The sequence below is a fragment of the Ambystoma mexicanum genome, chromosome 14 (assembly GCF_040938575.1).
Source record: "Ambystoma mexicanum isolate Mex_15411 chromosome 14, UKY_AmexF1_1, whole genome shotgun sequence".
Taxonomy (NCBI): domain Eukaryota; kingdom Metazoa; phylum Chordata; class Amphibia; order Caudata; family Ambystomatidae; genus Ambystoma; species Ambystoma mexicanum.
In genome coordinates, this window is record NC_090940.1 from 147,468,542 (window position 1) to 147,483,433 (window position 14,892).

Below are 14,892 nucleotides of genomic sequence, written 5' to 3' on the forward strand. Positions count from 1 at the left end.
AGTTTTGTTATAACATAAAATGTACGATTCAAAGAAGATCCAATGGTAGCCACATATGAGAATTAGGTTTCAGCTTCAATACCAGCAACCACTCACCTGGATATAGGCTTTCTGAATTGCTGCCAGTTCATCACCAAGAGGTACAACAAACTTCTCCAGTTGTCGGTCATGTGAAAAGGGCTGAATATCTGGTGAATCTTCGGATCGTAGTTCGATGTGTGCAATCAACAGGTTTGAAATAACTTGTTGCACAGCCTGGCACAATAACAAAAGACAGATGAAGGGTACATATGGATCCAATTAAGGTTTGCACAGAAATGGCTATAGAATGTTTTTTTCTGGTTACATGCCGAAGCAGCTCAGTGGTTAACAGGAGCTCCATCCAATTTTGGTTTTCCTTACTGATGTCCCCACATACTGCCTGCTACATTATATTTATCATAAGGGATGGGGCAATTCAATGCAAAACACGTAATGGCATGTCATACTACCTCATAGCAAGATGTACAGCATGTAGAAGGCTAAAAAGAAATCAAAACCATCATGATGTTGTGCAGTAAAGAGCACTGCAGGCACAACCAGCAACTTCTTCACTGGTGATCCTCTTGAACATGAAAACATGGCAATTTAGTTTCAGATATCAATGTCAAAATAATTGTTGATTTGAGGAGATATCGAATCCCAATAGCACAACACTGAGAAATGCACATGAGAGGAAACAACCTATTTCAAATAATCATATTGGGGTCACACACCACTAATTGAAATAAGGTAACCTCGATCAGGGACAAGCATGTCAGTAAACTAGAGCCTCAGACATCGGCTTCTATATGAAACATAACTACCAAAATTGGAGCTTTAATATTGCAACATTTCACAGTGGGTTGGCAGCGCTTTGCAGAGCCCAAGATAGCCTGGTCTTGGTTGGTTTCTCTGCACAGTTCGACTCTCAGTGGCTGCTTTTCTTAGTCTGCTCTAGTATGAACGTGAAGGAGTGCTCCCGGTGTAAAAGGATGCAGAGCCCCAGGGTAGATTGGCATTGGTGGTGCATGTTGCCAGAGGGTGGCCAGACCCCTGCCCCAAGCAGGAGGAGACTTCTGCAGACTAGGTTGGTTTTTGTACAGGTCTAAGGCCTCATAGGTAGACACCAAAAGGGATAAATACGTGAGGGGATCATGTGCCATAGCTAAGGGGTCTCCAGAGCAGGCTGCGTAGAAAAGGCTGCTTTGATTCTGCTAAGCCCATGAATACTCTGGAAGGAAGGTGCTGGTGACAGTGCTTGACAACTCAGGGGCGGGATACCCACGAGAGGATGAATGCATTGTGTAGCATGCCCGGGATGAGCAGAGGAATGTCTTTAAAGCCCCTGCAAAAACCGGCGCTGTTGGACCGAGGGTATGTTCTGCAGAAGGGCAGCAGGACAAGAGGGGTGGCGTGAATAGGCTAAGCTCCCGAGTGCTGCAGACAGGTCATCGGATGGCAGGATGTTCTGTTGCTTGCTAATAAAGTAGTCTTTTATGGTTTCACGAGTGAGCGCTGAATCATTTGTTTGAATCACTAATCGGCTGGATTTTTGGGACCCACCCATTGAGACTGCCTGCACCATGGGAGAGGAAAGAAAGAAAAAGGTGATCACTGGACCGGAAAAGGAGGTGGTGGAGTTGAAGGAGGGTTCCAACAGCACTCGTTTGGAAGGGGGGGAAGGCAGGATTTTGGAATCCCTTGAGGCCTTGTGCAGAAAATATTGACTGACGAGAAAACAGTGAAGGAAAAATAGAATATAAACTTCACACAACAGACATGAAAAGGACAACATAAGGTAGATTAAAAAGGGGGGTCCTGGGAGTCCCTCTGCCAGACATTAGTCCTGGTTACGAGGGACTTACCCAGAGTCTTTAGCTCACTATCTTTCACAAAGAAGAAATATCCCAAACATATCAGTCTTTGTCCTGCCATGGGGCAGTCCAGCACCGAAATGCTAGGCAATTCTCCTCTGAACAAGAGTACCAACAGAAACCCCAGACACATGTTTCGGTCTGGTTGGACCTCATCAGTAGGGTGGATCTGTGCCTCTCTAAGAATAGTGAGCAAGGGGTCCACTTCTGGATTCCCCTAGTAACTTAGGGTGAGACCCAAAGTTACTTAAATATGCAAATTAACAAGGGGGGTCCTGGGAGTCCCTCTGCCAGACATTAGTCCTGGTTACGAGAAACTTACTATTCTGGAAAAAAATACACAAACCGATGCGTCTGTTCAATCACTTGTGTCAGAGCTGTAAGTCAATTACCAGAACCTCGTCGCAGCAGCTTTTGCAGTTCCGATACAAGTGACTGAACAGGTGTGTGTGTGTTTTTAGTCCCACTTTGTTTTAGGAATGACCCTAGTCCAGGTTCTCTACCATTCTGGCACCACGTCCTCTCTTCATAGCCTCAACCCTTTACTGCTATGTCGTCCCTTTGGTCGGAGCCTTCACCTTCCAAGTCTTTCCCTCAAAGTCTTATGCCTTTGCTTCCTTTGCCCTTTTCGTGACTTGGACTGTGGCCAGGCCTCTATTTGCCTGCCTTTTAGTCTCCCCTTCAATCTTCTTTTTCTGTATTTCTGGTCTTTGGCTTCCAGTCTCCTTCGGACTAAAAGTTTTACAATCAGTCATTCTTCTCTAGAAGTTAAAATTCACCACTCTACTCCAGGTCTTACACTCAGCCCAGGAATCTTCCCCTCCTCTCTGGGCCTTGCAATCTTTTCTTCACGCCAGATCTTACAGCCAGCTCAGCAACCTTCATCTAAGCTCCAGCAATCTCCTTCCTCTTTAACACCACAACTCACCTTCTCTGTACCAAAACACATCGCGTTCACTCTTGTCATGGGAGGTTGGCCTTCTATAGTGCTCGGACTGCCTTTCTTCCCACTGACGGGCAGAGGGGTCACATGCCCATTCTGGGCATGGTCCATGGCTTGGACGCTTTGTAGTACAGAGTCTTTAAATGGGGAAGCTGCCATCCTGGATCCCACTTCACTCTGTTTCTTGCTGGCTTGGAGAGAACTGGTTTGTTCCCCTTTCTCGGGTTGGGTTTCCCTTCTCTGAATTTCGTTTTGGTGACCTCCTGTGCCAAACAGCTCAGGGTATGTATTTAGAATTACTCCTGTTGGGTGGGAATTTGGAAACATGTTTCTCCTTTGTTTGGTGCAGTGCTGGTTTCCTTTCATGTGCTTATAATGGAGGCTGCAGCTGATTCTCTCTTGTTCGGTCAATTGAGAGGGGGCATGAGCTCTCTCCTCTCATGTGTTTGATAGTGTGGAAAGGAAGTGCGTGTATCGCTCTCTGTCCATTAACTGTATTGGTCGAGGAATGGGCCTCTGCGGACACATTGGACACCAATTGGGCGTAGGGACATTGTTCCCCCAAGAGTGACCCCTGTGGGGGTTTGCACATTATCTTCCCGATGCTGAATCTGTAAACACGTTTTGCTAGTGATGTACAGGTTTTCCTTTGTTGGGAAAGGGATTCTCCAGGTCGGACCAGCTACACTCCAATCCACGAGGCTCCTACACTGCTCCTGTTCCCACCTGATTGCCGCAACGCGGCAAGTAGGTAAGCCCAGAAGGGTTTCGGGTGAATATCGAATTTACAGCAATTTTTCTTTGCTACCGAAAACGTTTGAATTTAGTGTTTGCAAGTGTGCGTGTGGGCCTGCATCCTTGCTGCTCTCCTTTGCGTGGCTGAAAAATAATTTAACTTCCTTCTAGCCCAACTAGGCCAGTGATCCTGGGCTGGCCCTTCATCTTCCAGCATGGCCGGCACCATCAGCACACTAGATGTGCATCGGCATGCCAACCATCTGGACCTGCGATTGGGCAGTGTAAGGAAGGCATGGTATCAAACAGTAAGACAGATACATGTGATCACAGTTCAAGGGTGTTTATTGAACTTCAACTGGGTTTGAAAAACCCCCATCTAATCCTGAATCTAAAGATGGAAGCAAGCTACAACCATCAAATAATAATAACACAGTGCAAGTGGTGTCTTGTCAAAATAGAAGGGTCTATACTAATAAACCTATTGCCAATCCTTACTTCTAAATACACAGTATGGGAAACAATGTTATGTAAAAGAAAAGTGTTCAAGAAATGATGTCAGGATATTCAAGCCGTTGGCTTCCCTTCCCCATGTTTTCAGCACGGGACAAGGCGGCACACTCTAGCTTAACACAGTCTCTGGCTTCTCTAGCACAAGGGTGCAGTTCAAAACTTCAACATTATGGCCTTGTGTGCCAAAGTCTCTTTGCCATTTAAAGTCTCTTTTTCAGATGGCCTGATGCAACATGACAAACAAAGCTCTTTTCTTCTTAGAATTTCACAAGTACACATTCTCGGGTAACTTTGTTAATCCCGGGTCCCCCACCGCCGGGCTCAGACCCACTTTAACACAAAGCTTTCAAATGATTTCCCTATACCGGGCTCGGACCAACTTCATCTACTTTGCCACAAACTTCCTTTACTGTATCAACACTGAAGATGTTTGACTGTGCGCAGGATTTAGCTTGACCCATCACAGGACCACTTAGATTCATAATTCTTTCACTTTTCAGTTAGATACCTTACAGAGACCTTTGATTGGGCACACACACAGTGCTGGACCACTCTGTCAAAGGTATTGTATTGTGGTTTCAAAGCTCACTCAGTCATCAGCAGTTCAACTTACTTTCCTCTTTTATCACACGTATTTCAAACAATGTTCGTTCAAGCGCTCCCCCATACAATGTTACTGCTTACAACCTTGGTTTCAACACAGACCGGTCTGGTATTGGTCTCCCCAACTCACTGGCTGTGTTGATTTCACTGGCGCTGCTTTGTTCGTGGAACCAAGGACAGTACAACGGCCGCTGGTGATTCTCCCCGCCTTGATTGACGGGGGAGGACCTGGGCATCTCTGACACACAATGCAGGATTCTTCAGCCTGTTTTCCTGGTCTTAAAGTTTCCAATCTCGAGTATTCTTGAAAGCAATGGTTCTTTGTCAAAAAGGAAAAGGGAACTTCCCTCCTTACGAACCCCTTCTGTTTTACAGTCTTTCTTCTCTTGTTAAACTGCCATCTTGGAACTGCTGTTTTCTCGTGTGTATTTCCTTGCTCAGAGTGTGCTCTCATGCTCCGCCTTTTATCCGTGTGAGGAAGCTTAATGGAAGTCAGGTGTGTGTGTGTGATGGTCAGTAATTGCCTCACCATTGTATTGGGACACATCAGGTTTACGGCTCGGATGTTAGTCCGTTTTTTGTTGGTGAGAAATTGTTTGGGTTGTAAAGAGGGATTTTGAGGGGGCGGGGGGCGCTAGAGTTCCTAAATATACTACTTGGCAGGATGGATTAAAGGTGTTACAAAGAAGGGGATACCGCGTCTCACCATTCGGTGTCCCACTCCCAGAAGACCCCTCACCCAGGTGATCCTTCCGCACTGGTCCACCCCCAGGAACTGGATCCAAAAGCGATGGCCTTGTCCGGGCCACCTGGATGACAGATCCCCAGGGACTAGTGGGTGAGGCACCTTCTGTTTTCTCACAGCAGTGTGTGACTCTTGTGGACCAATCACGGGAGCCGGTCAGAGAACACTGCCCGCCCTGCCAGGACCCACACTAAGACCATGTCTGTGCCTGTACGGTCCTAGGAGGGCCTGGAGGGCCCCAGACTTTTTCACCCTTTTCAAACTATGAGACAGCCTCCTGATATGCAGCCTGCTACCCCACAAACTTGGGCCCCTGCTCTTTACGCTCTCTGGAGACCAGTGACTGATGGCAGAACTTTTCCACTGCCTCCTCCACTAACATCTTCTGACCCAAAACTGTGCCTCTCTCACTCTGCCTTCCTTGTCTCATCTAATCTATTTCTTCTTTCACTGCATCTTGTTGTCCCTTTTTTGGAATTCAAATTTAAGTGTATTTCTTTTTTTAACATCTTGCACCCCCTTTTTACATTGCATTTTGTGTCCTTTGTGTCCTTTTTGTAACTACTAGGTTGTGAGTTTGGGCTAGGACTGTGCGCTGCAGCCACTCCTCTTTCCTTTCGACTAACCTCTGCCGCCCCTATGGCACTCAACATCTCCCCTATCTTCGCAAACTGCTACACTATCATGTAGCCTCCCCCTCTCATGAAGTCTGGAAGAAAAAAGCTAAATAAAAAAAAAGACATCCTGACCAATAACCCTGCCCTAACCATTGCGGACACCTATGTCAGTGCCACTTCCAGACAGGTCTTCACTGATATCCTCTTCCCCTTTCCACATCTTTGGAATCCTCATCTCTACTCTCTCCCCCTTAACATCCTCTCCCATTAATGGTGGCACCAAATACGAAATCCTCTTGGCAGGGTTCGCATAATCCAGGTGTTTCATTAATGTCTATCACACAGGCACCATCTTGGTTCAGGGTCCTCAACCCATCCTTAGTCTCTTTGACCGGTGCCTGCCGTCCCTCATTAATATATATATCTCCCTCCTTCCTTCCCCCCCCCCCCCCCTGTACTCCTCCTTGGAAGACTTTCAAAAGGTGGAGACCTCCTTCATCTAGCCACACTCAACCGCTAGCTCAGCCATCAAATACTCTGCCTCCTTCTCCAAGACATTGACCTCAACATCCTCGCTCTTATCGAGACGTGGTTCAATGCCAGCTCTGTCACTGCTTTTGACTCGCTTCTCCCTGATGGCTACAAGATCATCCCCAAGCCTCACCCTAACCGTGCTGGCGGTGGGGTTGCCCTGATCTTTCCTCAGTGGGTCCCTTCCTCCCCTTGCACCTCGCTCTCCCTCTCCATTCTCCCTTCTGGTCCAACCCACTCGGCTGGATACACTCTTGATGCTCTCATCCATTCTGATCTTTCACTCTCCTCCCCACTGATCACCCGTCTCTCCTGATCAGACCACTCTCTCCTCTCACCTGGGTCCTCTCGGCCCTCTGACCCCACCTCTCTAAAGCACTCCCTTCTGCGCCCCCTCATACAAACCAACTACCACCCTATATCTATCACCCACTTTCTCGGGAACATTCTGGAGAAGCTGGCCTTCCCCAAACTTACCTCACACACTGAACGTATTGGTTGCCTCCACGACCATCAATCTGGATTCCAAGCATCCAGAGACTTGGAAACTGCTCTTCTGAACACCCGTGAGGAACTGCTTGTATCTCTGGATTCCAACTCCCCAGTTGTCCTCATTCTACTTGACCTCTCCTCTGCTTTTGACACGGTCAACCACTCCATGCTCATAAAACGGCTCCACGATACCCTCGATATCTTGGAGCGGGCACTGGACTGGCTGACCTTCCTCAGTGACTGTCCACCCCAGGTTATTCTGGGCACTTTCTCCTGCCCTACCTCTTTCTCCACCTATGGTGTCCCCCAGGGCTCCTCCGCGTGGCTCTTTAACACTTACCTTGCTCCACTGGCACACCTCATGTCCACCTTCTCCTCTAACTTCCAGTGTTACGCAGATGACACACAACTCTTCTTCAAACTTCCCTCAGACCCTTTGCTTACTTCTTCCATCATTCCGGACTGCCTATCTGCCATCTAGTGCTGGTACACTTCCAACCATCTCGGCTTTAATGCCAGCAAGACTGAGATCCTTCCTATTGGGACTCCTGCTCCCTCCTTCCCCTCACTCTGGCCATCCTCTTTGGGCTCTCCTCCATCACCTTCATCCAAAGCCAGAAAGCTTGGAGTCATCTTCGACTCCTCGCTTTCCTTCCTCTCTCACATTCAGGACCTTGCCAAGCAGTCCCATTTTCAACTCTGACATTTCTCCAGAGCTCTGGTTCCCTCTAGACTACTGAAATTGCCTGTTCTTGAATCTACCCTCTTCCTCTCTACGACCCCCTCTAGCTAATCCAGAATAGGGCAGCAAGACTTATCCTTGGCCTCAAGCACAGGGACTGCATCTCTCCAGCCCTAAACTCTCTACCCCGGATCCTGGTTGCTGTAAGGATCAATTTCAAATCCTTCTGCATCATCCATAAGGCTGTCGGGGTACGGGGACCACGCTATCTACAACATGCCCTTACTAAATCCTCTCCTTCTAAATCTTTACGTTCCTCCGGTACCAACTCTGTGTCAAGCGCTTCTCTAAACAGAGGGCTGGGGACCGATCTCTTTTCTCACCTGGCTCCCTCTTATGGATTAGCGTCCCCCTTCCTCTTCGCCTTCGTCTTGAGCCGGATCTCCTAAAATTTCCGGAAGCTTCTCAAGACTTTCCTCTTCACCTGCTGTGAAGGATCCCTTCCTCCCTCCTGTGCTAATCCCACAGTTGCTGAGATTGGTGACCAGGGCTTTTATGTGTGCTTGTGGGCCCTGCCCTCCCACACCCAAACACCTTCAGGCTCGGCCCGTTCCCAGCACTTGCTGCTTTGGCACCCACTGGCCTGTAGGCATGTACTTGATTGGCAGCTGACCTCTCCCTAGCACTTACTCCACTGGGCACTTACATCTGCTGCTCACTCATGCGTGCGCCACTCCTAGTACTTACCCCCACCACCTCTTCCCCTCTCCTCTCTCTGCACTTGCATGTTCTGAATGCTCACAAGGCCTAGTAGGTCCATCTTTATCCTCTGCGTTTTAATTATTTTTCAATCCCATGTTTCCCTGTGGGCGGTTTGAAACACAATTAACTTGCTGTATAAGCGCCTTACAAATGCACAATAAAATAAATGGGAGATTGTGGTCCGAATCAGGAAAAGCTTTATTTTGGCGTGAACCCATAAGAGCATACGTGTGCATATAAAAACATAACACCACGCCTTTAATGCATTAACAATTTCACAACTATATAAAATACAAGACAATCATTAATAAGAAAAACAAATAGCTGATAAAAAATTCTCCTATTAGAGTTTTCTAAAGTGCAGTTCAGTCCAAATTATTCTATATAAACAGGCTTGATTTTGTCTCACTCGCCAAACGGGTGTTCACATCCACCAAGTTGCAGACCAGGTTGCAGAACTGCTAGTTAAAAAAATAGGGGTTTAAGCAATCTCTCCCTTAAGGACATGTACTGGTTGCATTTTAGTAGAAAGTGAATTGTCGTTTCTTCTATTGGGCAACATGTAGATCTATTCAGATCACAAGATCGCCTACAGGGAAGACATTAAGTCTGAATTTCACAAAGTGCAGATGCATGGATTGGGTCATTTTCACTTGGGTACACCCCAGGGAACAGTGAGCATTTGAATGCAATGTAGCAGCTGAATCCAGACTGGGTGGAGGATTAAAAAAAGGTTCTCCGTCCACAGGGTCTCAATTTGGGTTTTAATAGTGCGGAAAAGAGCATTTCCTATCTGCCCACCTTTATATGTGCTAAGTGCTCACATCCAATGCATTTCATATCATCAATGTGTCTAAGCCATTTCCAGGCTTTACCGCCTTGTCCCTCTATTGCATCTCAGACATTCTTTTTGCATTCTTAGGTTTTTATTTTTATGTATAAGCAGCCAGTAAAACACAAGTTTAATGCATGTTTGAAAACAAATGCTTTTTACCCCTGTTCTAACAGCAGGGGAATGGTGGGGGTACTAGAGGGTAAGTCCACCATTTGCTTAATGAATTTATTCACAACCGTGGTGAGATTTGGAATGCAAGCAGTGCCCCATAATTCACTACCGTATAGAGCATTGTGGATAGCTTAAGCATTATATACTGTTAGGATAGTCAGGTGTAACCTTTTCACACATTTAGTACCCAGGGAATTCAGAGCGCCTGCTCGCCTTTTCAAGATCCATTTGCTTTTGCTAATTTGAGGAGACCAATTGTACTGTCTCTGGAATGTGATACCCAGATAATCTTAGGTGATCAATTCCTCCAGCTATGACCCATTTAGTTCTATATTAGCCCTTAGGTTTCTATCACAGTGACAATCACCTTTGTTTTTTTTTAACTTCATGGTAAGGGTCCTTTCTGTCCAGAACTGCTGAGTAATCCTCCATTGCTTTCTTAGGCCCATCCTGGTAAGTTTAATTAGCACTGCGTCATCAGCATTTCAAAGAATTCTGAATTTCAGTTAAGCAATAGAGGGTTCATCTGTGTCAGCACGTCCAATTCTTGCAGCTAGGTCGTTAATATTTATCAGAAACAGGAGAGTGGCTAGAACACAGCCTAGTAGACCCTTTCTTGTAGGTTTATTAACATGATGTGGACCATCTGGTCCAGGGATGTACTTTCCAGCCTTCTTCCTGGTCTAAATGACCTGAATGGGTCTTCTGTATGGCTGATCACCTTCAGGGTCCAAAATTACCCTCTGTGAATCCAGTTCAGGTTTTGTTTTTGTTCAAAAAGGGAATTATGAGTAATGTTTTTTTCTGGTTTATTTATCCCAAATGGAGTGATTTCACCAACAATCTGCTTTTACTGCTGACACCTGCTGTTGAGCAGGGTATGCCATAGCTAGGTCGATGTTGTGAAGTCAATGTGGTCACTTTGCTACACCTACCTAGCAGGCAATACTATTCTCCAACCACAATGCAAACATACATTTGCTGGAGCCATGCAGCAGTCTCATCGGAATACACTTGGTAGCCATGATACTCGTAGGCGGAAAATAGTTTAAAGAGTATTTTGAAGTCCCAAAAACGATACTGACTTTACCTACCATCAACATGCCCAGGGAACAATAGATGTGTGAAATCTTCTTGTCCGTGGCAACAAAGAACTTGTCATAGGAGCAGAGTTATCGGAATTACACACGCCTGACACTAAGCGAATACTAACATGACTATTTTGTTAGTTTTCATGAAACTGCTTTAATGTTACCGAGGAATCCCAGCCTGGCAATGGGACATTTCTAACAGCATGTCAATCTGGGCACCAGAAAGATGATGTCTGACAGCCAGAGGGGCTGGTTGATGATGCCTACACTCAAGAAGAAGGCATTGGAAAGTATTAGTAATTCACAAGAAATGAAGATATTCTCTCAAAACTGTTAAACAGATCAGAGGCCACAAACGGAAGTGTCCGTTTCAGTCTTTGGTTAAAACTACCCGGGACAGAAATATTGGCAAACAGTGTCTCCCAGTTCAGGAGGTCCAAGTTATAGAAAGGAATGGTTCGAACCAGAATGGAGAATCTCGAAAATAAAATTGAACCATGATTTAATGAGGGGTGTCTACACGGCTCGTCAGATTTATAGTTTTAAAACAAACTATAAAAATGTATGTATTGAGAAATAATGGAAGCTTTTTTCAAAGGACATCAAATTGATTTATATTTAATGCAATTGTCGAGGCAGGCATTATGCCATCTCCTTGGACAAGTTGTCCTTGGATCACCAACCGCACCCCGCCACCCAAGGTTATAGGCCAATTTCCTTACTGAAATTTGCCAGCAAGATATTCTCTAAATGTTTGTTGCTCAGACTGGATATGTTGGCTCAAAGTAACAATATATTGAAGCCCTCCGAAGTGGTCTTCAGGGGAAGGCTCAAGTACGCGGACCACTGCTTCACTCCGAGCACCATCATGGAGAAATATGCTAAGGTTAATGGAGGAAGATTATTTGTGGGTTTTTTCCAGATTTGGATAAAGCGTTTGATTTGATTGATAGAATCATATTGTGGCGGATTTTACATTTTATTGGGGTGCTTAGTGGTTTATTAAATCTTATCCAAATGTGATACGCAGACATCTCTGTGTCTGACCGATATGCAATATAGGGGGATTATACATTGTTTTTCTCCCACCAATAAAGGTCAAAAGCAGGGGTGTCAGTTGGTCCCAATTTATTCCTTAAAGACTTTATACTTCTCTTAGGAAAGTTAACCCACCCTCTCTGAAGGGGACATTTTATTGCATGCTTCTTTATGTTGATGACACTGCTATTTTGGACTTGGCAGGTCTCCAACAGGGCCTGCTATGCACAAATGACTATTGTGGGAACTATAGTTTGAAATTAAATATAAATGATGGTGTTCTGGAAAAGGGTGAAGCATTGTAGCTGGTTTTTAAATGAATGTAGAAATAAATAGGTATTCTCATTTTTATTGGAGCCTACTCTTCTCAAAGAGCAGTGCTTGTGTCAATAATTTTAAGGAGGCAGCTGAAACGGCATCATTAAGGATTAAAGGGCTATTTACATTTTTTATTTCAAGTTTGGGACATTTAGATCGGGCATGTGCCTGGGAGGTATATAAGGCACAGGTCTGCTCCATAATATTTTATGGCAGCAAAATCGGGAGTGGTTCAAATTGTAATGTCCAGGAGGAGTTGCAAAATAAATTCATGTGCGAAATACCAGGTCGACCTCAAGGTACACCTGATAGCACCTTATGAGCCGATTCTGAGGTGTTAGTTTAAGGGTGTCAGGCCAGTTAAGATAGTTTACTTATTTATGAAAATCACAAACGAGGACTCCCCTGGTAAAGAAAAATACTCTGGTGCTGAGTGTTAGAGGGGGGGGGGGGGTTGTAAGGCACTGTTCATTTGGATAGGGCGGTGGAATACAACTACATTTGGCCCATTAAGTTGATGCAAAATATTTCTTAAAGCAAGAACTTGTCCGATGGGAAGAGAGGCAGATGTCCAAAATATGCAAAAGCTGCCCTTTTTAGCTTTATATACAGACTTACATACACATATGAGATGGCAAGGAGAAATCTGTGAAATAAGATCCCCAGAATGCAGGAGATTGATGCTATTGGTACGTTTAAATGTACCCACCCCTCAATAAATTATGGCGTGCAGGAGGAAACACAGTGTGCCTGCAAAATGGCAGTCGATTTGTATTTTATTTATTTATATAGCGCACCAGGCCCAAAGGCATCCGAGCGCATCACTTAGGTTACAACAAAGTATAAGCATACACAAAAGCATTTACAGAATTATATACATAAGCAGATTGTGAAGGACAGTTAATTATATAGAGCATAGGAGGTAGCTAACGAGCGGTCTGAATCAGGGGCAGGTCTTGGGCAGACAACCAGGTTTTGGCCTTGCTTTTGAAAGCCACGAAGGATGGTTCAGCTCTAAGTGGATTGGGGAGCGAGTTCCAGAGTTTCGCCGCCATGACTAGGAAACTGATCCTGCCAGTTCTCTGAAGGTTGAAGCGGAGTATAGATAGGCAGTTGGTCTGGGCACTTCTGAGGGGTCTGTTGTAAGTGTGTATAGAGAATCTTTTGGCCAGATAGCTGGGTGCATGGTCGGTGAGGCATTTATGAGTTAGAGCAAGTGTTTTCAGAGAAATTCTTCGTGTTACTGGGAGCCATCGGATGCTTTGTCTGGTGTCAGAAAAGTGTTGGTTCCTGGTGATATTTAGTGCAGCTCTAATGGCATTGTTTTGGATGATCTGTAGCTTATTGCTATTGCAAAGGTTGGTGCCAAGATATAGGGCATTGCAATAATTTTTGACATCACCAGTGTCCTAGCTAGCGTAGTACAGTTGGCTGGTGATAAGAATGGACAGCAAGCTGTGATGAGCTTACAAGTGTATGCTGCGGCAGAGGAGACTGCGTTAGTCTGGCCAGAGAGAGGGTGGAGTCAATATAAATGCCTAGTGTCCTTTGAAACCTTGATTGTGTTGCCATCAATGATGAAGGATTTAAACAGAGGGTCTAATTTGTTGAGTCTTTGGTGAGAGCCTAGGATAAGAAGCTCTGTCTTTTCGTCATTCAGACAAAGTTCATGTTGCACCATCCAGGCTTGAATGACTTGGTAGATGGAGTTAACAGTAAGAGTGTCAGTTGTATGATCGCCTGTAATGGGGATAAGTATCTGGGTGTCGTCTGCATAATTAGTGTAGGTGACACCCAAATAATCCAAGATATCGAATAGTGGCTTCGTAAACACGTTGTACAAAGTAGGGTAAACACACAGGTGACTGGTGAAGGTTTTGCGGCCGCAGAGGGAGAGAAAACCCTCATAGATCTGTTATCCAGAAATGAACTGATCCAGGCCGTTGCTTTGTCAGAAAAGTGGGCAGCTAGTTTGAGATGTCAACAAAGTATTTGGTGGTTTACAAGGTCAAACGCCGCAGATAGATCTAGTAAAAGTAGTAGGGCAAGTTTGCCCTTATCTTTTAGATTTTCAATCTGAGTTTTAAGATTAATAAGGGCAGTTTCGGCACCATACAGAGGGTGGAACCCAGATTGCCTCAGTCCCAGGAGTTTGTTGGATTCCAGGTAATCTTGGATCTGCAAATACGCAGCTCGATCAAGAATTTTTAGCAAAAATGGCACCATAGTGATGGGCCTGTAATTGGTTGGTATATTTGCATCCAGTGATGGTTTTTTAAAGGAGCGGGATGACCCGGGCGTCCTTCAGGTTATCAGGGACAATCCCGGAGCTGAATGAGGAGTTTATGAGAGTAGTAATGAAAGGAGCTAGATCATGAGAGGACTCCTTAATAATAGGAGCAGGGCATAGGTCACCCTGGCAGAGGGTTTGTGGTTGTTAACATTTTCAACTTCAGTGATGGAGAGGGGTGAGAAGCTGAATGGTTTCAGCGAGTCGAGATTATAGTTGTTTTTGACCATAGAGGTATTAGGTTGCAGATAAATCTGCAGACTGATTTTTTTGTCATTGATTTTAGTTTGGAGAGAAGCTATTTTCCCAAGGAGCGCCTTTTGAATACAGGCGCACCAGGTGCTATCTTTGGTACAGGCGTCAGGTGGGGTTACAGGGGATTCCAATTCTTTTAGTATTCTGAACAGCTCTTTAGTATTAGATTTAGTTTGTTCAATAAGCTTGTTATAGGTGTCTTTTTTCACCTGAATTATGGCCTCTTTGTAGTTCAGAGTGGCTAAAATAATACTTGCTTTACTTATTTCAGTGGGATTACTTTTCCAGCGCGCTTCAAGGTTCAGTTTTTCTTTGCGTAAGATTCTCAACTGTGGTGTAAACCAAGAGTTGAGGTGAGCCCGAGGTTTAGGCTTTC

At 45.2% G+C, this 14,892-nt stretch overlaps 1 protein-coding gene across 1 annotated transcript in view; it reads right to left on the minus strand.

Annotated features, from left to right (window-relative positions):
* Positions 1–14,892, minus strand: part of FANCM (FA complementation group M) — a 1,896,264-nt gene that overhangs the window by 1,522,961 nt on the left and 358,411 nt on the right. Inside the window, exon 4 of the mRNA XM_069638749.1 lies at positions 97–255. Coding sequence (XP_069494850.1) covers positions 97–255 — 159 coding nt within the window. The remainder of the gene's footprint in view (positions 1–96; positions 256–14,892) is intronic.